General features: G+C 32.4%; 2 protein-coding genes across 2 annotated transcripts; one reads left to right on the top strand and one right to left on the bottom strand.

Moving 5' to 3' along the window:
• Positions 1 to 2,019: 2,019 nt before the first annotated feature.
• LOC145568350 (polygalacturonase 1 beta-like protein 2) lies at positions 2,020 to 4,379 on the bottom strand. Its single transcript, XM_081627780.1, has 2 exons — positions 4,113 to 4,379; positions 2,020 to 3,994 (listed from the first exon to the last, which is right to left on the bottom strand). The coding sequence occupies exons 1-2, from the start codon at positions 4,170 to 4,172 to the stop codon at positions 2,183 to 2,185; spliced, it is 1,872 nt and encodes a 623-aa protein (XP_081483906.1). The 5' UTR covers positions 4,173 to 4,379; the 3' UTR covers positions 2,020 to 2,182.
• Positions 4,380 to 16,337: 11,958 nt separating this feature from the next.
• On the top strand, positions 16,338 to 17,915 carry LOC145566123 (uncharacterized). The gene is made up of 3 exons (XM_081625654.1): positions 16,338 to 17,046; positions 17,221 to 17,770; positions 17,900 to 17,915. Exons 1-3 carry the CDS (start codon positions 16,338 to 16,340, stop codon positions 17,913 to 17,915), a joined length of 1,275 nt encoding a protein of 424 aa, XP_081481780.1.
• The last annotated feature ends 6,383 nt before the right edge of the window (positions 17,916 to 24,298 follow it).

Here is a 24,298-nt window from a genome sequence, read left to right as displayed (position 1 = left end):
GACTACCTATTGGCAATCATACGCGTACTTGAGAATATATCGATCATCCTTTATTGATACTTGTGCTTTACTTCTTTTCTAAGGGACTTCTGTCGTCTATGTACATGCATTCTTTTCATGGTAGTGCAAAGCGAAGGCTAGATGACTATGAGCAAGCTCTTGATGTGTTCTTAGTTAATCCTTATATGCCGTGGAATGACAAATATGTCAAAAGAGACGAGGAGTCCGGTTACCACTGGCCGTAATCCTGGGTGATTGCGTCGTTGTGCAGAGGGTGTACCGTGCTAGTGCGGTAGGAGTGTGCAGTGTATCATGCGCACACTGCACCGTGCGCTTTTAGCAATAATGCGGAGTATAATGTCAATAAAGATTAGATTATTATGTGGAGTGGTTAGTATGAAACAAAGTGAAATGTGAATAAGATTAGAGACAAATAAAGCTAATGAAATGCCTACTACAATGCGTTTTACAGTTAGATTTTAGATTCTAGAGCCTATATATAGAAGAGATACATCTTCAAAACACCTTGATTATTTAGGTGTTATGAGTTGTAATTAAACATGTAGATCGAATTTAATTTTTAAAAGGAATAGTTAGTAGCATATATGGAATAAAATCCCAAAAATTAAGCTATCCTTAAAATGTTTTTATAGTGGTCGTTTGAAGATCTGAATTACTACTAGCTCTAGTAGATGTCATCACGAGCATTGTACATGAGTGGCGATCAATTTTTAAGGTGCACTATTACTTGATACACCAAATGATCTAGCTAATTTTTCATGGACTACTAGAACAACCACTAAGATGAAGCTTGAAACATATAAGTCGTAAAGGCAAATATCGTGCAAGTCTCACACATCGTTTTAAGGGTGTATCAGATTTAACATCATTAAGGTATACTTGGTATTAAGATATATTTAAGAATTTAAAAGTTACATTATTCTATCATTGTGTAAAAACTAAATTCTTGAGACAAATTCTACGGAGTAATACATATTGGTCATGTGAAGATAGGGAAGACAATTAATGAAATATTTAATGGATTAGCTGAAAAGCAGAAAAGTTCTTATACTATAAAAATCACATCTACATAAGGACAGTACACCAACTGCATCTTAAAATCAAGTTTCGCAAGTTCAATTATTAAAAGAAACAGGGTTGATATTAATAATACTCTGCCTTGTTATCCATTTAATTTTTCCTGTAAGTTATCTGTAAATAAAATAGGAGCTAAATTATGTTCCCCAACCCCCAAACCAAAAAAATGATGATCTTTTGAGCACCACGTTGCCCTTTATGAGTAATAAAAATAAAGGGAAATTTTATGGAGTATTACGTACTATTAAACTACTGGTCATGTCACTGGGTCACTTACAAGTTACAACATAATGGATATCGGACTTTCCGCCCTTATTAATTAAGTGCAGTATATTACTCGTACAAAGTACTAACTCTATTTATGAAATTTCAAATCACTTATTATATATGTCAATATGTGCCTATGTGGCCAAGAGATACTGGTATAAAATAGCATGTGGGATCTAGTTTTACTCTTCTCAATACTGAATATTGTGCCAAAGTCAAGAAAGTTGAATTTTTATGATGATTTGATGAATACTATTAAGCGAGATCTTGTTATAACTTGTTTCAAATTTATTTTTAGCATAAAATTAATTTTGTAATGTAGATTGTAAGGTAATTAAATATGTAAATTATTAAAGATGAGCCTGTACGCATGAATGTTCAACTTAATTAATTGGGGGCAGAGGTTGGCAAAGGAAAAATATATAATTGGCATGATTATGCAGTAGAGTACACGTCTGCTAGCAGTCTAGCAGTTGTTTGTGGGGCTAGAAATCATCAGTCACTGCCCTCCGATCCAAGCATGAATATGAGAAATGATGAGCATTTTCAATATTCCAAACACCATCATTCATGTTAATAAATTTATAATCATACTATTACTATAGAATTGAACATAGATTTAGTTACAAATTAGCAGTAATTAAATCGCTCAAATAAATAATCACTTGGTAGCAAATCAATTTTTCTCATAAAAATAATGTAGTACTCCGTACAAATCTTGTGACATTTTAGAAATACAACAAAAACACAACCTCGGCAATGTTTCAAGTACAATTAATTTGATTTTCCATATTTTGTAATCCGTATGTCTTCTTAATTAATCCGCGACTGCCCATGTCATATCATTTTCAAAGATCCAATGACAAACTTCAATTAGGCCCGGCCCAGAACCCAATGACAAAAAGGCTCCATGCCCTGCACTCCAAGCTGAAGTATCAAGATGACAAATTGCAACACCTTGATTTATCTTAGCTTTACTTTTCTTGTCCAATATATCTGCCTCATACACTCTTACTTTAGGGACAGAGTGACAATAGTAAAGTAGATAAGGTAACAAACTTTGGTGACACGATACTGACTTTGTCACCTTACCCTTATTTATCCCTCTTACTGACCCGATCACGACCTGCTTACCCGATCCGTTCACATTTTCCGTGGTCCGGACTGCCACATTGTCACCCAAGACCGAAATTGCAAAATCTATCATGTCTTCTACCGAAGCAACACATTGTTTGGTCTCACCAGGGCTCGACGGCCTCTCACACTCACCTAGTGCGTTCACAATAACGCGCTCTAGAGTAGAATTCTCCTTAGCCTTGAAGGTTCCCCTTAAGTCCCCCAACTTAGATGTCGAAAATGGTAATTTCGAGGAAATAACCCGGGGCAAAAACGACCTTTTAGGCATTTTATCCTTAATATCAGGCATCTTCATAACAGTACCAGGCTTCAACAAAGATTCTCTAAAGAATTTACCCTCCTCAACCCACTTATTTACCAATTTACCACCTTGAGGTACACTTTGGGTATACCCTGTAAAACTAACACCCTTCTTATCAGCATACCCACTAAAAGAATTATTAACACCATAAGTTTTGAACTCAATTTGACGATTAACCGCACCTTTACCATACCCTTTAAACTTATCAAGCCCTTGATTAAAAGACTTCCCATAATTAACAAAACTCGCCTTGGTAGACGTGGAGTCCCTTAAATAATTTTGAAACGTGTCATCCCCAACATTCGCCTCATCTCTATAATTCTCAAACTTCTCAACCCCAGAACTTACCTTAGCCCCGTAATTCTTAAAAGTACTATGAGGGTTATTCGCGCTAGACGAATAACCCTTAAACGAATCATTCGCCGCATTGGCCAGTTGCCCATAGCTGGCAAAAGTTGTCCCGACAATATTCGAGGACTTACCGTAGTTGTTAAACTCGGTAGGGACCCCATTCCCATTTTTACCATAAGAGGTAAAAACCTCGGTACCCGAATTTGTATTCTCAGTATAGGAACTAAATGATTGCTTATGATTATTACCGTTAGAACTGTAACTACTAAATTTGAGATTAGGAACATTCACGTTTGACTCATAGCTCTTAAACTCACCTAATCCACCCGTTCCACCTGCTCCGTAACTGCTAAAACTATCATTAGCAACATTGCCATTATCCGAGTAGCTCGTGAACCGTTCACCGTGACCCGCCGTGTTAGGGCTGTAACGAGTGAACGAGTTTTCGGGCATGTTGATGTTATCCGAGTAGTTCTTGAACGTATCAGCTCCGCCAACGCGGGACCCACCATAAGTGGTGAATTGTTTATTGTTGTAGGAGGCAAAGTTGGCGTCATCTTTGTGCGGAGATGTTGGAGGACGGCGGTGGGTTTGCAAGGACGTGTCGAAGTCGCAGAATAAGTTGGCGGTGGAGCAGAAGGTGGAGAGGCGGGTGTTGAGGGTGTTTTCGGAGGCGAGTTTTGTAAAAAAGGCGGTGTCGACGGCGTTGAGGGGTGATGCTTTGGAGAGGAGGAAGGATGGTTGTGGAAGGTTGTTGGAAATGTGGGTGTTCCAATAACGGATTAATGAGGCTTTTGGTGTAAATGGGTTTTGTTTGTGTTCATCTGTTGCAAATGATACCTGCATTTATAAAATGACATTAATAATTAATGTAACAAAACAAACTAAAATACAAGAAAAAAATAATAATAAATAAGGAGTGAATAATAATTCAATGAAAGGAGAAACAAAAACTAACATGTAGGAACAAATAAGAGAATAGGAACAAAATCAAGTAAAAGTTGAGTAGTTTGGACATTGTTGGTTTTATGAGATGTAGGTTGAATGGAGAGTTTGGCAGGATAGAAGGGGACAAATGTATGAATATATATTGTTGTAGTGAGAGAATTTATCTGTTTAATTTACTAGATTTCTAAAACTGAGTAAGGTTTCTTAAGAAGGTTTTAATGAGAGATAATACAATTTATTTGTTGTTATGCTTCAATTATCCATTAAAAGATTCCTTCACAAAGGAGGGTTGCAAAGATCTTGTAAATGGCTAGCTTAACGGCTAATATTTATATTGTTGGAAAGGAAATTAATTAGCGTGACTGTTAGGTGGCATACTGTTAACCAATTAGCCTTACTCTTTTTAATAATAAAAAAAAAAAAAAAAATTAGATACTCTATATACTATTTGACACCTAACATCTAATTAATCCTTTTTCATCATAAGCCAGATTATTGAAAAAAAAGATTAAATAAGTGAGTGAAAACAAAAAGTTTATACCATTCGTATATATGTTACTCTAATTACTGTGTACAATATTAATTGTCAAGAAATTAGCCTTACTCAAACCAAATAATAAAAATATGCTTTTCACAAAATAGACCTTCTTATATATATCTTTGGGGGCCACAAGATTGTGACTCTTGGGAGATGTGGTTCTCATTTTATAAACCACATTATGGCTATTATTATTGTTAAAAAAGACATTAAACTATATATATAATGTATTTAAAATTTTGGCCAAAATGCCAAATCATGATAAAATTGAATTTTAGTAACAAGTCGATCTTTACTACAAAGTATTGATTAAATTATGAATCTACCCATACCTAAATTTAAAAGGTTATTAACTAAATGAGCCAATGACTAGTCAGAAATAAACCAAATAAGCAACTTTAATTAAAAAGTAACAATAGTTACATTCTAAAATGATGAAGATAAAACAAGAAAATCTAGCTATTATATCATGATCTTACCTTAGGTTTTCTTTTACATTTTAAATCATAAAAAAGTAAGAAAATAATCATGTTTTACTATTGAGAGTAGATTGCTTTTAGGCAGCCTCCTATATATAAGGCTTTTTACTTAATTAAGACAAAAAAGATGCAACAAAGTAAACAAGAGACATTTACTCCTAATTGTTGAAGCAAAGAATCACTTTAGTTTTCTGACTTAATTTTGGCTTATTTCTATATAGAGTAATGTGGGATGAGTATGGGCTACTGCTACATACAGTTAACAAAGTATGGGACTAATTATAAACAATCATCTCGTTACTATAAATCAAAGAATCTGAACTAAACTACTACTGCATGTATAGCTTATTGACATCTAACGGAAATCGGAGTTGCTAATTACGACGAGTTTTTACGATTAGCGATGAGATTAATTAATAAACTAGAGGTAAAATTGTGTTATATTGATAATTTTATGAGCTCAAGAAATACCATTTGTACCAACTGACATTGCTTCCTTACAAGTTTCAATTTTTAACTTTGTATCTAGAAGAGTTAAGACAAGGCTAAAATTGTGAATGCCTTAAAATAGTCAAGTTGATTGACTAGAATACATGGGAAAACACTCTAGGAGAATTAATCGATCTACTATATCAACATAATAAGTCAAGTACATACTTCATAGATCGTAACATACATGCAATAATGTGATAAACGGTAGATTGAGTTGATCATTGACTAACCTAATATCAAACCTGGTCTAATAGAAATGGGGCATTATTAGATCGACCAGACTAGCATTTTAAAGACCAAAATAGTATTCAAAGAGTTGTACGCTTGTACCATACATATCAATGATACCATTGTTACAATTCAAACTTAAATTTCCTAGAATCGGGCGGGATAGGGACCAGACCGTACACGATCACCTCTACTAATAGTAAGTAGGGCTGATTATGCTTATTGAATAAGTTTGTACAAGTTCCAAATTAAATTTTGTAAGCAATATTCATAAATTAAGTTCTAGAGCTCCATAATTATTAAGCAAGACAAGAGTCAGAAGAAGCAGAACATGTGGGCACGTACATCCTTTATCAATGAACCACAAAATTTATAGTGGAATTTACTTTTTACGATGTACAAGTAATAAGATTTTTCAATTTTGTTTCCTTACCACATCTTTTCTGCCATGCTCTTTAGTCTTTCCTCTTTACTACGTATTTCTCAGTCAGCATATTACATAATCTTCCAGCCTTCCAGCTTTGGGGGGTAAATTAAATATGCAAAGCATCCTGTTGTTGAGCATCTCCACTCATTAGATGACAAAATTACTACTTCAAGTGAAGGAATTAGGCCCTGTTTTTTATAACTGCTCTGCTATGTTTTAATAAATCTTGTTTTGCTAATTCAATCTACTATGTTGACACTTGCTCTGCTTTATCTACATGCTTTAAAAAACAGGACCTTACTCTATAGTCCCTTTGCTTTAATAAATGGTTAAAGTTTGAATTATGGTACTATTCACAAACTTTATTTTAACCATTAATCATTTGTAATTCATAGTACACAATCACACATGAGAAAATAATTAAAATAATTATTTTGACTTCGTCTAGTATGTGCTTTTACAGTATTACAATTTTACAAATAGATAATACGTACTATGTATGATATAATATGTTAAAGCTCAATCTTTTACATTAACAAGTGTGAAAAGTTTAGTGTAACCATTATTTTATAACAGAAGAATTGTTTGTTATGAGATGGTAGTATTTTGCTTAAGGGTTTATTATTACGATAAGAACTTAGAAGATATTTGTAAACAAGGCCAATTAGCTATTCTTGGTAATTGATGAATGACCAACCTTCTTTGTGGAAGTTGAAGTGTTATTTTCGTTTTCTTTCCCAATTCATTGGATTTATCACACTACAAAAAAAATTACATCTAGAAGCAAGTAAAAAATGCCTCTAATGATAATGATGTAGCCTCTAATGTCCTTTAGAGATAATTATTCAAGTGCCTCTAATAATTCTGTCGCTAATTCATGGTTGCCTCTAAAGCCTCTTTTAGAGGCAATACTATGTATTGATTCTAAAGGCCCATATGTTTAGAGGCAACCATATTATCTTGCCCCAAAATATAATTAGAGGCATTACTAAAATTTGCTTCTAAATACCATAATTATTTAGGGGCAACCATATAATTTTGCCTCAAAATATAATTAGAGACATTATAACAATTTGCTTCCAAATATCATATACATTTAGAGACAAACATGTAATTATGTCTCAAAATATAATTAGATGCAATTTCATATATTGATGCCGATGATATTTAGATGCAAATTGGAAATTAGACATGAAAGGTTTTAGAGGCACAATGCATGATATATGCATGTAATGTATTTATTCTAGATGTATAGAAATTTTTTTTTTTAAAAAAAAAATAAAATTAAAAAAAAATTATAATATTACCTTCAATGTAAATTTATAGGCAATATCATTCCAAGGATTCACTTATCAATATAACATACGTAAATCAAAAAAATATCATGATGAACATGGCTGATCTCAATAAATAAATCAAAAATGATATTATTAATAAACTAATAGTCACTACATAATTGATCAATCTTCTTAGCATAAGGCATAACCCTTAGCACACATATCCAAATTGATAAATTTTTGAACCTAGGTTTGGTAACTTTTCTAGATCTACAACTTTCACGAAGGGACTATGGCACCAAAAAAAAAAAAAAAAAACCAATTGCAATTGATGATTTTGGAGCGACGAGAGCATCAACAACAGCATATCATTTATCTTCATAGGGGCAGCAATAGCTTCACGAGGCAACAATAGCTTCACTCTACAAAGGCAACAACATTTCAAGGAATAAGTAGATGCAACATTTAGGCAACATTCAACACAACATGACATTAAATAAGTAGGAATCTATCATAATCATACAGAGCATAACATAACACTACCTTGAACATGGTATTTGGTCATACACAACAGAGTACATTTAATAAAAAAACAAAATAAAAAATCAACTTTTACACACAAATTTTCATTTCATTAGCAAACTGTTTCTGGATGGTCAACTTCAAAGATAGCATCACTAATCCCTACCCATAACCAATGTTATGAGAGTAAGGTTCTCATAAACAACTAGTAGTTTAGAGGTAATTCCACAAGTAATAATTTCTAATTTCTTAACTAAGTAATAAAAAGAGTTGCCATGTTGAATTTTGATTAACGGGTAAACTGATCATCTAGACGCAAGAGACATTACATATATATTAAAATTGGAAGCTCAAAATCTGGACGGTTTAGGCAATGTTAGGACTATATTTATAACATAGAAATCATATCAATGAACAATCAAAGACAACCACCGCTGATTATGGTTTATAAGCTCCTAATAGCAGAAACAAAACAATACTAAAACTTACAATGAATATAATAAATAGTACTACTCCTCTTCATCTTCTTGCATTTTATCATCCTCTCCATCCTCATTCTCATTCTCATCATCATCATCATCATCATCATCATCATCATCATCATCCTCATCTTCATCTTCATCTTCATCCACATCATCATTAACCTATAATATCATAATTAATATGCAATAAAAAAATCAAATTTAATTATATTATCATATAACAATATTAAATAATATACATGTAAAAAAATATTAAATAATGAAATATACCTCATCCATATTTGTTTCAGACAAATCATAGCCTAGATGGTTCAAAATATTTCCCATGAAACCTTTCATAACCTCCATTTCCTTCTGAAGCCCTCTCATATTTTTCGTCAGGGCTTTATTTTTCACATTTATTTCTTTTACCTCTTTTTTAGCCTCTATTGCCTCATTCTTTGCCTCATCGGCTTCTTTGCGTAACTTTTCACCTTCACTAAATGTCCCATATAATGATGTAATAGAAGGACTAACTCCCTTGCCACGATAACGACCATGTTTACCAACGGGTTTAACTTTTGCATAGATTTCTTCATCGGTCATGTCTATTTCTCCCGCCTCACGTTGCACAAGGAGCTCTTTAATTTTTGACTACATAAAAAAATTATATGTAAGATATACAAACAATGAAAAACTACTGATAAACACTAATATTCACAAATGAAATCAATTACATATACATAAGATTTATTCAAGACGAAGAAAAAGGTCACGTTCTTTTGAACTAAAAACAATTTAAATGTATCTCCATTTCTAAAGAAATTTTGACAGCATTTCCTTCATAAAATGATTGAAAATCAACTTTAATAATTTGTTTCAACTTTCTTTGTCACATAATAAACATAAACAACTCTAGCATCATTTCAATCACAACACATATATACTATATTCACATTTTATTTTCATAATTGTCTAATCTTTAACAATATAGAAATACCCGTACAAAAAAATAATATAGAAATAAAAAAAAGATACCATGGTTTCTTTTGCCACTTCAGTGATAGGTGCTTTATCACTTTTTGAATGAGTTTCCTCATATAAATCCAACATGCTCGGCATTACTTTGTCAAGCTTAAACTGATATTATAAAAAGTCATATCATCAAATTAAGTTTTATTTTGTATATAAAAATAGATAAAAAAAAAAAAAAAAGAGTTTACCATATCTTCAGCTTTTTGAGCAAAACTCTTTGTCCCAGCAGTGTGTCCAGCATCTTGGTAAGATCGATTGTCAACATTTCTTTTACTTATGCCCTTTAGAATTTGAAAAAATGAAAAGGAATATATAATTGATGTCCAAAACTCAAAGAAAAATAAAGAAATATATGTTAAAATTTTATTATACCTGAAATTCTTTTGACCCAAAATATGTAACAAGCCATTTCCAGTCATTTTCATCGACATTTGGGGGCATATTCTCTTCTTTAAGTCGATCTTCATCAGTATCCTCGGTATCATAATAACCTCTTTTCAATCTTGCGCGATAACCCCTGTACTTCTTATTTAAAGATCCCATGATATACTTTTTCCTTTCCTTTAACTTCATATCACGTTCCTCTTCATCTTGGTCATCCTCAAGTCCAATATCAAATTTTTCCTTGACGATACATACAAGTGTAGTTATTAGAAAAAAAATTACAAGAACATAATTTATTTGTAACAAGATATAAATTTAAAAAAGAAAAATACCAGAACAAGTTGCCACATCTTCTCCTTATTTTCTTTTGGAATTTCTGAAAATACTTTCACCTCACAAAGTGGAGCATTAAGAGGATCTCTAACAAGGGCACCACAATAACTTGCCAAACAAGCTCTATTTACACCAATCGGCTGACCCTTTATGTTGAAATCCACTTTTTTTTTCTCACCGGGTCTCATTTTTGCCATTTGAAGATTTCTTGTAGGACCTCTTGGAGTTTTGGTCTTATAAGTTTTTTTCTTTTTTTTATTTCCTATAGCATACAAACATTATAGAATGTATTAATTCGTGCAAAGTAAAAATAAATTAAAAAAATCATTGAAAAAATAATAACAAGAAATACCATTGTTGTCTTCTATTTCATTATTTATAGGTGTTTCATCATCATTACTTCTAATCATGTCTGCATTGTTGACATCTTCTTGATCTTCCAAATCAATGTCTCTTGTAACATCTAAATTATTATCACCTTCTTGATTTAGCAAATCATTATCATCATAGTTCTCATGGTGCTGCACGTCATCTCGTACTATATCAAGTGCATTTTAATTAGGTTCAAGTTAATTGAATATGCCAGAGTTCAGAAATTGCATAAACATTCTAAAAAAGACTCTTGTATAATGAAATCATAATATTTTTATAAATGTACCTTGACAATGACCACTGCTATCACCTTCATTTCTTTGTTGAGAACCTAGTAAGAGTTAAAATTTAAAGATTAATGAAATATAAATGCGTATCTTGATCAAATATTAAATTATATAAGTGTATAAAAAGTAACCTTGTATAGCTTTGATGGTTGTTCTGATTTTATCAGAATTTTTATTTCCATGTCTTGTCTGTTTTTCTTTATTTGACCTTAAAATCCTAGCAATTGACATTGGTGGAATGACATTGCTTGTTCGACCCCTTTCTGTGATCTTATTAATTTTAACCTGGAAAATTTAATAATAAAGAATAGGTACCCAGGCCAGTTATAAAATATGCATAAATAATAGATATTATCTAAGGAAAACTTTATGAAGGAACTTTTCAATAGTTACACTGCTATTAAATTTGGAATACATAATGGTAAAATAACATGTTAATATCTCAACAATATATTGTGAAAGTATTAAAAAGTTGAACAACAAAATAAATCAATACCTTTTTATTTGAAGTCTCAGTGTGAGTTTCTTTCTCGTACTCAACTTCTTCATCCTCATTAGGTAGATAATCACCATCTTTGTCAAGAGAAGCATTACACTTTTGTTTACTTTTCTTAACTTTTGAGCTATCTACTAAGCTCGTCAAAGAAGCGGCAATGCACTTTATGCCCAACGTCTTCATTCTCATTTTGTTAACTTCAATTGTCTTGAGTCTTTGTAGATCGTACTCATTTTGAGCTATGTAATCTTGCTTTAAAAGAGTTTTTCCTCCTGATCTTGACATTTTGGAGCTAAAAAGGAAAAAATCTTTAAAATCAAAGTTCTGATAAACTACTATAAGTATGTGCATAAATCAAATCATTACAATAGATTAAAACTTTGTAGAATTCTAAATTAAAGCAAAAAGTATTTAAATTATTGGCCGGAATAATTTGTCAAGTTGAAAAAAACATCATAAAGTTATCTGTATATGTACTTGATTAATATGCCCTTGTAACAAAAGCTAGTTCCTTAAAATCTCTTAAGTCAAAACTTGCAACAGTTTGGTCTAGTTCCTTTCATGAAGATAAAGACATCATATAACATTATGAAATTCGTGAGTGTGATCACTTTTTTACTCACATGAGACATTGTTATATGTTGTTTATTCTAATATCTCTTTTTTTTCTCACAAAACTCAGTAATCTACACACATTTGCACAAAAATCAACCTATAAACACATTTTAATTCAGCTTAAATAGTGGTATACATTAATCAAAACATCCTTTACAGTATACTGGTAGACAATAAACATCAAAGTTGTTACATTTTTGCATCAAAATGCAATTCCACATTCATAAAACATAACTCAATTTAAAAATTATGAATAATAACCCTAAATTCGCAGTTCAGTCTAAAAATTATGAATACCTTTAAATTAAAATAAAAATTAAAAATAGCAGAAATTACTTGTATTAACGAATCAAACAAATTAATTACCTTGGATGGTGAAATGTACTCCAACAAATCAAATTCGGCTGATTCCAATCGCTATTTACTTCGTTAGGTTTCTCTCCGAGATTGAGTAGTATAATTTTTTTAATTTAACTTCTGAGATTGTATAGTATAATTATAGAAGGAAAATTTGATAAAGTAAGATAAACATGGGATTATTTACCCCATATTTCAAAATTGGTGAAAATTTTAGGAGGGAATAATAGATGAAAACAATAAAATTCCCTCTCAATTTTTGGGGCTAATTTGGATCCGAAAATTTCCCTATTTAGGATCATGATTCCGCCAAGATAACCAATATTTTCATTTTCTTTCATTTTTTTTTTCTAAATTGTTGGAATTGAAGATAAGTTAGGAAGATTTGGTGGGTTGTTTAGTTCCTTTTGGGAGAAATACTGGCGGAAGATACGAGGCCTTTGTTTAGGTGGTGGGGTTTCTTCTTCTTTTTTTTTTTTTTTTTTTTTTTTTTTTTTTTTTTTTTTGCTTTCCTTCGTTTGTTGAGTTGTTGTAGGGGATGGGAAAAGATTGAAGTCTATTGAGTATAATATATATGTATATACAACATTAGCTACAACAAAAAATTACTACATTCATGTTATAATATCAATGTAGCTTCCTTTAAAAAAATATTACGGGCCTGTTCATATTTACTTAATTTCAGTTCAGTTCAGTTCAGCTCTAATCCGTTCAGTTCAGTTCAGTTCAGCTCCAATCAGTTCAGTTCAGTTCAGCTCCTAATTTCCCTCACTCATTAAATATTTATTTCAGTTTAGTTCAGTTCAGTTCAGTTCAATTCAGTTCAGCTCCAATCAGTTCAGTTCAGTCCAGTTGCTATGGTTAAGCATTGGCACATAACACCTATATTTTTAAGAAACATATAGGATGGTAAAATGCACCACAACAGCATAATAGGTGATAAGTATTTTAGGAGAAAATAATCAACAATAAAGGATGACAAAAGGTATTACTATATGCATAATAGTACACAAAAGTACTATTAAGGGTTTTTTTTCACCTTATTTTTAGTTTAGTTCAGTTCCTAATTTCCTTCTTTAATAAAATATTTAGTTCAGTTCAATCTAGTTCAGCCGAACTCAGTAAATCAGAACAAGCCCTAAGACAACTTATACTTCAATGGCACATTACACATGCATATTAATTTAAAAAAAAAATACTACTGTAAAAAACATCTAATGAAAAAAAAAACCCCCATAATGCCCTCATATATTCATGCTTAACATATACTTCCTCTATTCTTTTTTACTTGACATGTTTATTTTATCATGCTTGCTAATGCAAAACTTTAACGATCAATAAGTTTAATTCTCCAAAAGTAAAAATTACATAAGTTATATATTATGATAGTACTTATTGAGACGAATTCAAAAGATCCCGCATGCATATTTTTTTCCTTACATACTATTCACAAAAGACAGTCAAAGGAGGGATGGTGAATAGTGTAAAAGTCAAAGGGGGTCAAATAAAAAAGAACGGTGGAAGTAGGTGTTATACGCCTATTGCACTTTGTTGCTATGTAAAATACTTTTGGATTAGTCTTATGTATGTTATCATAATATAAGCTTTTTATACGTATTAGAAAAAATTATAAAAAACAAAAGTAGTGGAAGAATAGGAGGGAGTGGGCATGTTCGCTTTAGCCTAATTTTAGTTTAGTTTAGGACAGTTTTGCATCATAGGGGTTACTTTGTTTGTGATACAATGGGTTACTCGATCAACGTTATAAGAGTTACTTGGTCAGTGTAAGGGGTTATTCGGTCAACATTACAGGGAGTTACTTAGTTAGTGTTATAAGAGTCACCTAGTCAGTGTTATAAGGGCTAATTTTTCCTTTTTATAAGCGACCAGCTGAGTGGCCAGCCGCACACAAGATGCAATGACTTTTAATCTCAACCAATTGCATATATTATGTTAAATTTTTCTAAAATTACTTTAAATTATATGAGAAATAAATTTTAACAACTACAATAAAAAAAATAAAAAAGTACAAATTATTACACCGATCTGGCGTGATTTTGTCATAAATTTAGGTAACTAAAATCCCAATAAAAAGAAAGAAACAAACAAAAATATTTACTTTATGTTTAAAAAAAAAGAGAAAGAAACAAGAGCATCCCTCGATTCCATCCTACTGCCTTATTACATGCCTTACAACATTAATAAAATAAAAAAATATCTATAAAAAAAAAAAAAACTAAGAACCCCAACAATGTTAAGGCGGCAAGGCCTTTGTAAATTCCGCCATTATTTTCCCAAAAATCAAAACATCCCACCAAAGTTTCTTTATCTAAATTTTGGTAAATTAACCTTTGTCTAACTATCTTTATCAAAGTTTCCTTTTTTACTATCACCATAAGCAATCTCAAAAGTCAAATTTGTAGGAATAATACTACTCAATTTCTGGAACGAAACAGAGGAACAAGACGAAGAAAAAAGCTTGGATTTAGCCCAATTTGATTTTTTTTTTTGGAGTACGTCTCACTGTTCAAGGTAATTTAATTTGATTTGTTTACTTTATCAATAGAAATAATGTTTTTAATATAGTGTTTCTGGATTTAGGGTTCCTGTTCTTCAGTTTATTGTCATAATTTTATATTGAAATTTGATGGTGGAAGTGAATTTGAATGTTAAAATTATCAATTTTTCATGAATTTCATCCTATTATATAATGTATTAATCGCCATAAAAGGCAAAACCAAATTTTGTTGGCTTTGGGTAAAACGATTGTAAGGAACTAAATTTTGTTAATTAATCGCCATAAAATTGGCAATTAATCAAACTATAATGTATTAATCGCCATAAAAGGCAATTAATCAAATACGTGTGCAAACTGCTTCATGATATTTTGAGTATCTTTATATGTCAATTTGACAAACTAATGCAGTAATTAGAGTATTGTGGACACATTAACTAATATAATCAGCCAAGTACTTTTTTAATCCCTTGTAAATTTCTATTTGCTTAATTTTGTGTTGTTAATTCGTAGCTATGTTACAACATCTTTTAATGTAATCAACTTGTTTATACATTTTAATATGTATAGGACATCATGGTGTCAAAGAATCGTGAGTGGATGCAATACAAAAAAAAAATGATCCTAGGTACAAGATTGGCGTAAAAGAGTTTTTAGAATTTGCTTTTTCTGAAAAAAATGTCAAAGCTGTAGCACCTTGCCCATGTGTCAAATGCAATAATGAAAGGAGAAAATGTAGAGACGAAATAGAGTTAGATTTGCTTAAATTTGGGATTGTTAAAAGTTATACACGTTGGTTGCGACATGGAGAAAGTGTTAATGATTCAACAATTCATGATAATGTTATAATTGATGAGTCAAATGAATACCCATTGAATGAGCATGATGTTATGTCTGATATGCTACATGATGCCTTTGGAGTTCAATATGAAAATGTTCTTGGGGACGAGACAATTGGTGTGAATGAATTCAAAGATCCTCCAGAAGCAACAAAAAACTTTTACAAATTGATGGGTGATCTTGAGTTAGAGTTGTATCCTGGCTGTAAGCAATTCTCAAAACTGTCTTTCTTACTTAAGTTATTCCACATAAAATGCTTAGGTGGAATAAGTGATAAAAGCTTGTCTATGATTCTTGATCTATTTAAAGAAGCATTGCCTGAAGGTAACACTCTGCCAGAATCTTTTTATGATGCTCAAAAGATGATAAAGAGCCTATCTCTTGAGTCCATCAAAATTGATGCATGTCCCAATAATATTGGAAGGATCATGCGAATGCAGACGAGTGTGTTAAGTGCCATGCTTCTAGATGGAAAATTGATGAACGTAATAATGGATCTTCCACCTCACAATGTAAGCCTCGAAGGACTCCTAGCAAGACAATGCGTTATTTTCCTTTAATTCCCCGGCTTCAAAGAATGTATATGTCATCCAAAACTGCAGCAAGTATGAGATGGCATAGTGATGAACGTGTCGATGATGGTTTAATGAGACATCCAGCAGACTCTAAAGCATGGAAATTTTTTGATAAAAAATATCCTTCATTTGCCTCTGAACCTCGTAATGTCCGCCTTGGGTTAGCAAGTGATGGGTTTAGCCCCTTTAGAAATGGTCATATTCCTCATAGTACATGGTCCGTAGTTCTTATACCATATAATTTACCGCCGTGGCTTTATATGAAACAACATTCTTTCATTCTTTCAATGCTTATACCAGGTCCTAAGGGGCCGAAAGATAAAATTGATGTTTACTTGCAACCTTTAATAGAGGAGCTAAAATTACTTTGGGAAGTTGGTGTTGAAACATATGATGCTTCAAAGAAAGAGAACTTTAAAATGCATGCATCTTTGTTATGGACAATAAGTGATTATCCAGCCTATGGTGATTTATCTGGTTGGAGAACTGGAGGAGCTGTTGGTTGTCCCTCTTGTAATAGTGATACTTGTTCTCAGTGGTTACCAAATGGAAATAAACATTGTTATATGTGTCATCGTAGATTTTTACCTTTAGATCATAAATGGAGGTATGATGGAAGAGCCTTTGATGGGAAACAAGAGCTAAGACCTGCACCTAAACCATTATCCGGTGAGGAATTGCTACAACAAATTGATGCTGAACAAGCTGAGTGTAATAAGAAAAAGAGAAGGCGTGATAAGAAAAAGAAAAAACAAACAAAATTATGGCGAAAGAAGAGCATTTTCTTTGAATTGCCATATTGGAGTAATCTTTTGATACGCCATAATTTGGATGTGATGCATATAGAAAAAAATGTGTGTGAAACTTTACTTGCGACTCTACTAGATATTGAAGGAAAAGGTAAGGATAATTTAAGTGCACGTCTTGATCTACAGGAAATGAAAATTAGAAAGTCATTGCACCCTATAACACGTCCTGATAAATCAAATGAGCTACCTCCAGCTCCTCATACATTATCTTTGGAGCAAAAGAGAGATTTGTGTAATTTTTTGACTAGTGTGAAGTTTCCAGATGGGTTTGCTTCAAATATTTCAAAAAATTCCCTCCTCAAAGAACGTAAACTCTCAGGATTAAAAAGCCATGATTATCATGTTATTATAGAGCATCTATTGCCTCTTGCTATACGTGGTTGGCCTAAATCATTGTCTGCTCCACTTATTCAGTTGAGCACCTTTTTCAAAGAGTTATGTTCAAAGGCTTTGAAGATTGATGAGTTAGAGAAACTCGAAAAACAAATTGGTGTAACCCTATGTGAGCTATTAAGAATTTTTCCACCTTCCTTTTTTGTAATCATGCTACACTTACCTGTTCACCTTGCAAGTGAAGCTTTGATTGCAGGACCAGTTCATTATCGTTGGATGTACCCCATCGAAAGGTACATAATTTTCATTCTTCTTGTTTTTATAATTATTATTATTTTTATTATTATTATTATTATTATTATTATTTTAATCAAATATGTAAGTTTTACTATTTTCTTACAGGTATCTTGGAAAATTAAAAGGTTGTGTACGCAATAAAGGCCACCCGGAAGGATCAATGGCAGAAGGTTATCTTTTAGAGGAATGCTTGACATTTTGTTCAAGATATATGGAGGATATAGAGACAAAATTTAATAAACAAGATAGAATTTATGATGATCGTGAAATCTTTTCAGCTGATATCCTACCTATATTTGAGACAAGAGGTAGAGCATTTGGGAAGGAATGTCCTCGTTTACTTACTACAAAGGAATGGGAAGAAGTTCACTTTTATGTGTTGAATAATTGTGACGAAGTACAACCATTTATTGAGTAAGTCTTATATATTTTAGCAAGTATAAAGATTATTTTTGATAGAAAAAATATATATAACTTTGGTAATTATCTATCACAGTGAGTACACTCGCAATGCTACAAGTAACAAGAGAATGATTTCGTCTCATAAGAAAGATTTCACAAAATGGTTTAGAGATCAAGTAAGTGTTTATTTATTTCTTAATTTTTTTCCTATTTTGAAAATATGTATGTGTTACCACATTTTTAGTCATATGGTTATGGATCTATCATCGAACCAACAAATAGCCTATACTTAGCATTCTCATAAATCTGATAAGATATTTGTAACTATCAAGGAATTAATATATCCTCTTCTGGTGGGAGACTGTTCTAGTTGTGAAAAGTAGCCTTAATTTTTTTGTTATGGCGTATATGTCTGCACATTCTTGACAGTCATGACAGGGGGTTCCCATACTTGACAGGGGGTTCCCATACTTATAGGTTTAAGAGTCTTATGTTCCTAGTATTTTTGCCAATTTTTTAGTATGTCATTTGCCTCTCTGTTTTAGTGCTAATGAGACACTTTTTAAATTGACATCAAATTTAGCTGCCAAACCCATATGAATAATGTTTTATGTACAAGCCTTTAGAATATAACTTTATCCTGCAGTTTTGGTCTTTATGTACAATGTCATAGGTTCACAAATTTGATGACAATCCACTAGCCACTGTATTAAGCTTCGTTACTTACTAGGTACTATAAGTGCCAGTGCATACATGATAGGGATTTATTCATGGGGTTTGTGTTAAGACCATGTTCAACTGTAATAGACTGAATGTTTAGAAGGCATTATGTTAGGTTTGGGTTTAATCCTACTAGATTAATATTTTCATTAGAAAGACCAACAATACTCATAATTTGATACTACGTACCTATAATTAGATTAATATTGTCAGACAAGATGAATAAATAATATACTTGAAATCAAGCAATCAAACTTCATGACTTTAAGTTTAACTAACTAGTCTAATATCTCAAGCAGCCATGTTAGTTTCAAGTTAGTGATTTTAACTTTTAAGTGATCCATCTATTTTAGAACCCCCATCAGCCCCTTATTAGTTATGCTGTGCTATATTACCAATCTTGTATTTCTTGATCTCTTTCATAAACCCAAGTCCTTAAGTTGTCAAATTTTTCATTATAATGATTATTAAATAGTAAATAATGATGTTTGGTTTATATAAAGTTTCATGCAAACTTAGAAATTAAATTGTTATGATGTTTTGGTTTAATATTTTTTTTACGGCTTTTTATGATAATCTTCTATGTTTACTTATATTTATCTATTTTATAGGTGACAATTTTGTCAAAGGAAAACCATCCAAGTGCTACAACTAACTTAAGAGCATTAGCACAAGGTCCGGATCGTGCAGTGATATCTTTAAATGGCTACATGGCTAATGGATTTATGTTTCGTACCAAAGATAGTGAAAGGACAAGAGAAACACAAAATAGTGGGATTGTTGTGAATGGAGAAAGTGGATCAACAACCCTTAATTATTATGGCCTCTTACAAGAAATCATAGAAGTTCAATATATAGGAGGAAATCGTGTTACTTTGTTTAAGTGTGACTGGTGGGATGTGCACACTCATGGTCGAGGGATCAATACTGACTGTTTTGACTTCATAAGCATTAATACATCAAAGTTGTTAGCTAATGATCCATACATTTTAGCTACACAGGCTCGTCAAGTATTTTATGTGAATGATGTTTGAAAGCCTAATTGGAAGGTTATAGTTGAGACCACACCAAGAAACTCATATGATGTCCCAGAGCTCAATGATCATGACGGAACTAATCATATGGATACTATGTATCAATGACCCTTTTTGTTATTATTGTTTTTCTGTTTTTGTTGTTAACAATTTTTTTTTATCTTGTTCTTTTTTAAAAAAAAAAAAAAATTAATTTAATAATAAGTACTGTTGTTGTTTAATCTATAGATTCCTACTTTACACAATGATTTTTTTTATATATCATCATGATTCGATTTATTCACATACGTTTTTTTTTTTGAGCTTTGATTTCTAATATTTATTTACAGGTATTTATGTTTTTTTTTTTGTTCTAATATGACAGGTACATCTAAAGAATGATAATATAACTGCAAATGATTATGGACAACAAAACTCAAGACAGTTGAAGATCATACGCTGGACATAAACCACTTTGATGACTATTGATCAAGCTTAGTAGAGAATCTAAAGCCACTAGCCTAATGTGCATAAGCTATTTTAAAGGTCCCAACCGTGGCCCACTAGTCTACATAAGAAGTATTTGATATTTAATTACTTATTTATACTCTTATGATCTAATTAGTGGCCTAGTGGGTTACATGATCCACTAAAAAGAAAAAAAAAAGAAAAAAAAAAGTAGCTTAATTTAGGAATAAGCCAAGGGATGCAGAAATATTGTTGTACTTACTCTCGATCAAATGGTCCAAGTCTTTATCGTCCTTATTACAAACTAGGCTAGTATGCCCCTTATTATAGATAAAAAAATATAGCCTACAAAATTAAGCCATATATATGCTCGTAGTCTACGTCATTATAGTATCTTATATTATAGTATGAAATTATGATACTATTATCCATAATTCACGAGTAATTTGTCAATGTATGTTGTTGTTTACATGGATCAATGCCTCCCCCATCACCAACCTGCATGAACTAAAACACTTATACTTAGATCAACTACAATTCTACAATTACAAACAAAATATACGTATAAGTAATATGAAGTATTTCCTTTGCCCCTTTCAATAAAAAAATTTTTGATGTAAGAAATGAACACATCTTAACCTATTCATAACTTTAAAGGCTCCAATTATAAAAGTCTCACACAAGAAAAATACACTTGATCATTTCCCTTTTGATGCATCACTATACGTAATACAGATACAATTTCTTGTTTTTTAAGAGGTAACAAAAAAGTTTTAGAGGCAACCATAATTTCTCGAATGCTAAAAAGAACATTTAGAGGCAACACAAAATTCATTATTCCTAAAAAGAAGTTTTAGAGACAACCACATTCTCACTAATGCTAAAAATAAACTTTTAGAGACAATTTATAATCTATTAATGCTAAAAGTAACTTTTAGAGGCAACAATATTTTCATTGATGCTACAAAGAACTTTTAGGGGCATTCTATAAACCATTAATGCTAAAAATAACTTTTAGAGACAAACAGATTTTAATTGATGCTAAATATATCTTTTAGAGACTATAAAAAATTAATTGCCTCAAAGTTTTGCCTCTATAGATAAATTTTTTTGTAGTGTCAATACAAGGTATGCATTTTGTTTAAGTAGTATAATATAGACAATATTTGTAATTAAGGCTTAAGATAACCTTTTGACGAACCTAAAATTTTACGGAGTAACTAAATTATCTAATATTGCATCCACATAAACTTCTTGTGAATTTTACGATTATATAAAAATAGAGCAAGCAAGAGATAAATAATATGGCCAAGCTGTTTTAGCCTGAAAATGGATGATGATGTCTCAAGACATATAGTAGGAGAATGAATTAATAATCATATATTTTTATAAAGTTTACTTTCTCTTTTATCATATATATACAATACTATGTTATATTAAAATAACATTTGATCAATCATGTATGATAAGTTAAGCAAGGTTCCACAAGGTTAGTAGTTGATGTAAATAATGATGATATGGAGAACCATTCCATTATGATGAATTTTGAAAATATGGATCCAACCATCATCATTAATCAGATGTAACAAGCTTTAAGAACACTTTATCTCAAATTCTCAACATTAGTTTGTTAATGGGTACCTTTACAAAGTTTAATGTCCAAACAGTTTATGGAAAGGCTTGTACAAATTGACAGGGCATGCCAATGTAAGTAGGGGTGTCAATTCGGTTAAACAGTTCGGGTTTGGGTTGGGTTTATCAGTTTCGGGTTATAACGGGTCGGTTTATAACGGATTGAAATAATAAGCGGGTCGGTTTTGAAAATTATCGGGTCAGTTCGGTTTGGTTTTTTTAATTGCAGTTTCTATTCGGATCGGGTCCTTATCGGGTCGGGTTCTAGTCGGTTCGGGTCATAATCAATTTGGGTTGAACTGGGTCGGTTTGAAAACGGGTTTAGCCCATTTAATGTGGGTTTCGGTTAAAAACAGTTCGGGTCTTAATCAGGACGGGTCGTAATTGGTTGGGTCATAATCAGTTTGGGTTTAACTGGGTCGGTTCGAAAATGGGTTTCGGTTCAAAATAGATCGGGTGAAATCGGGTCCAACCATTATTGTTTCGGTTATAATCGGTTTAGATTGAACTTTGTTGGTTTGAAAACGAGTTTACCCAATTTGAAACGGGTTTCTAATCAAAATCATATCGGGTTAAAATTGAGTCGGATGATTATCGAGTCGAATTAGTCAGATAATGGGTAGGAACGAGTCATGTTATAATCAAGTCAAGTCATAAATAAGTTGGGTTTATCGAGTAGTGGGTTGAAACAGATTAGATCATAAACATATTGGGTAACAGGTTGTAAATGACTCAGTCATAACGGGTTACGGGTTTTAAACGGTTTGGTCATAACGGGCTACGGGTCGTAAACGGTTCGGTCACAACGGGTTACGGATTATAACCGGTTCGGTCACAACGGGTTACGGGTTGGAACGATTTACGTTTATCGGATTTTTATCGGGTTTTAACGGTTTTCGGTTTAAAACGGGTCGGGTTACTATCGGGTTTAAACGTCATCGGTTTGGGTTGCTTTCATTTTCGGGTTGTAACGGTTTGGCTTGATAACGGGTCGGGTTAGTAACGGTTTGCACAAATTCGGTTTAGTTCAGTTTCGGTTTGGAAAAAATTGGGTCGGGTCAGTTTTCGGTTTCCAAAAAACGGGTTTTAAACAGTTCAGTTCCTTTTCGGATCGGTTCGAAACAGTCGGGTTTAACGATTCGGGTCAGAAACTGACAGCTCTAAATGTAAGTAACCACTTAATACTCCATAGTGGACATTATTCAATTATACTTCATTTGTTCCTTAAAATTCTTCATGCTTCTCGTAATGTGGTCAAAGTTTTCAAACAATATTCAACTTTTTATAAATTTTACTGATACGTAATCGATATATTAAAAAATTATTAATGGTCGGAAGGTATATTTGTCGTCCGTTGTCCGATTTTCAAGATAGTAAGTTTGGATCAGAGATAGTAGCCAATTACCCTAATTTTGGAATATATTCAACTTCTCAAGTGACATAGTAGCCAATTACCCTAATTTTGGAATATATTCAACTTCTCAAGTGACATAGTAGCCAATTACCAGCTAGCACAGGTCAGTTTGGATCAGAGATTTGAAGGGTAAATGCTATCCGGCCCACTTTATTGTCATTTAGTTGTTCTGATTAAAGACCAGCCCATGAGAGTTACGCTACATTATCAAATAGAAGCCCATGATGGAGCCCGATATTACTTTTTTTTTTTTTTTTTTGAGTTTGCCCCATCCGGTTCACCAGAGCTTAGCTCCGACTACATCCGCATCCGACCCGGGTTGCACACCTAGCTTATGGTGGGTGAGTCTCCCAACAAGAGTTTTTTGCATTCGGTGAGGCTCGAACTCGAGACCTCCCTTAAGCGACATCAAGCTGCTTACCACTTGAGCCAACTCTAGGGCTGTTCAATTTCGGATATCCGAACCGATCCGATCCGAAAATTCGGATATCCGAAATTTTCGGATCAGAGAAATTGCAATCCGAATCCGATCTGAAATTTTCGGATATCCGAATTTTCGGATCGGATATCCGGGTTTTCGGATCGGATAGTCGGATTTTCGGATCGGATAGTCGGGTTTTCGGATAGGGTAGTTAAAATTTTCGAAAAAAATCCGATCCGTATCTGATCCGAAAATCCGAAATTTTTTTCGGATATCTGATCCGAAATATCCGAAACCTTAAAAACCGGATCGGATATCCGAAATTTCGGATCGAATCATCGGATATTTCGGATCGGATATTTTTGAACACCCCTAGCCAACTCTTGTTGGTGAGCCCGATATTACTTACTTTTATGGATGTATCAACTCAATTGTGGTCTTGTTGGAACCAAAG

The sequence above is a fragment of the Chenopodium album genome, chromosome 11 (assembly GCF_948465745.1).
Source record: "Chenopodium album chromosome 11, dcCheAlbu1.1, whole genome shotgun sequence".
Classification (NCBI taxonomy): domain Eukaryota; kingdom Viridiplantae; phylum Streptophyta; class Magnoliopsida; order Caryophyllales; family Amaranthaceae; genus Chenopodium; species Chenopodium album.
Note: the sequence above shows the minus strand (reverse complement) of the source record. Positions and strands in the feature narration are given on the sequence as shown.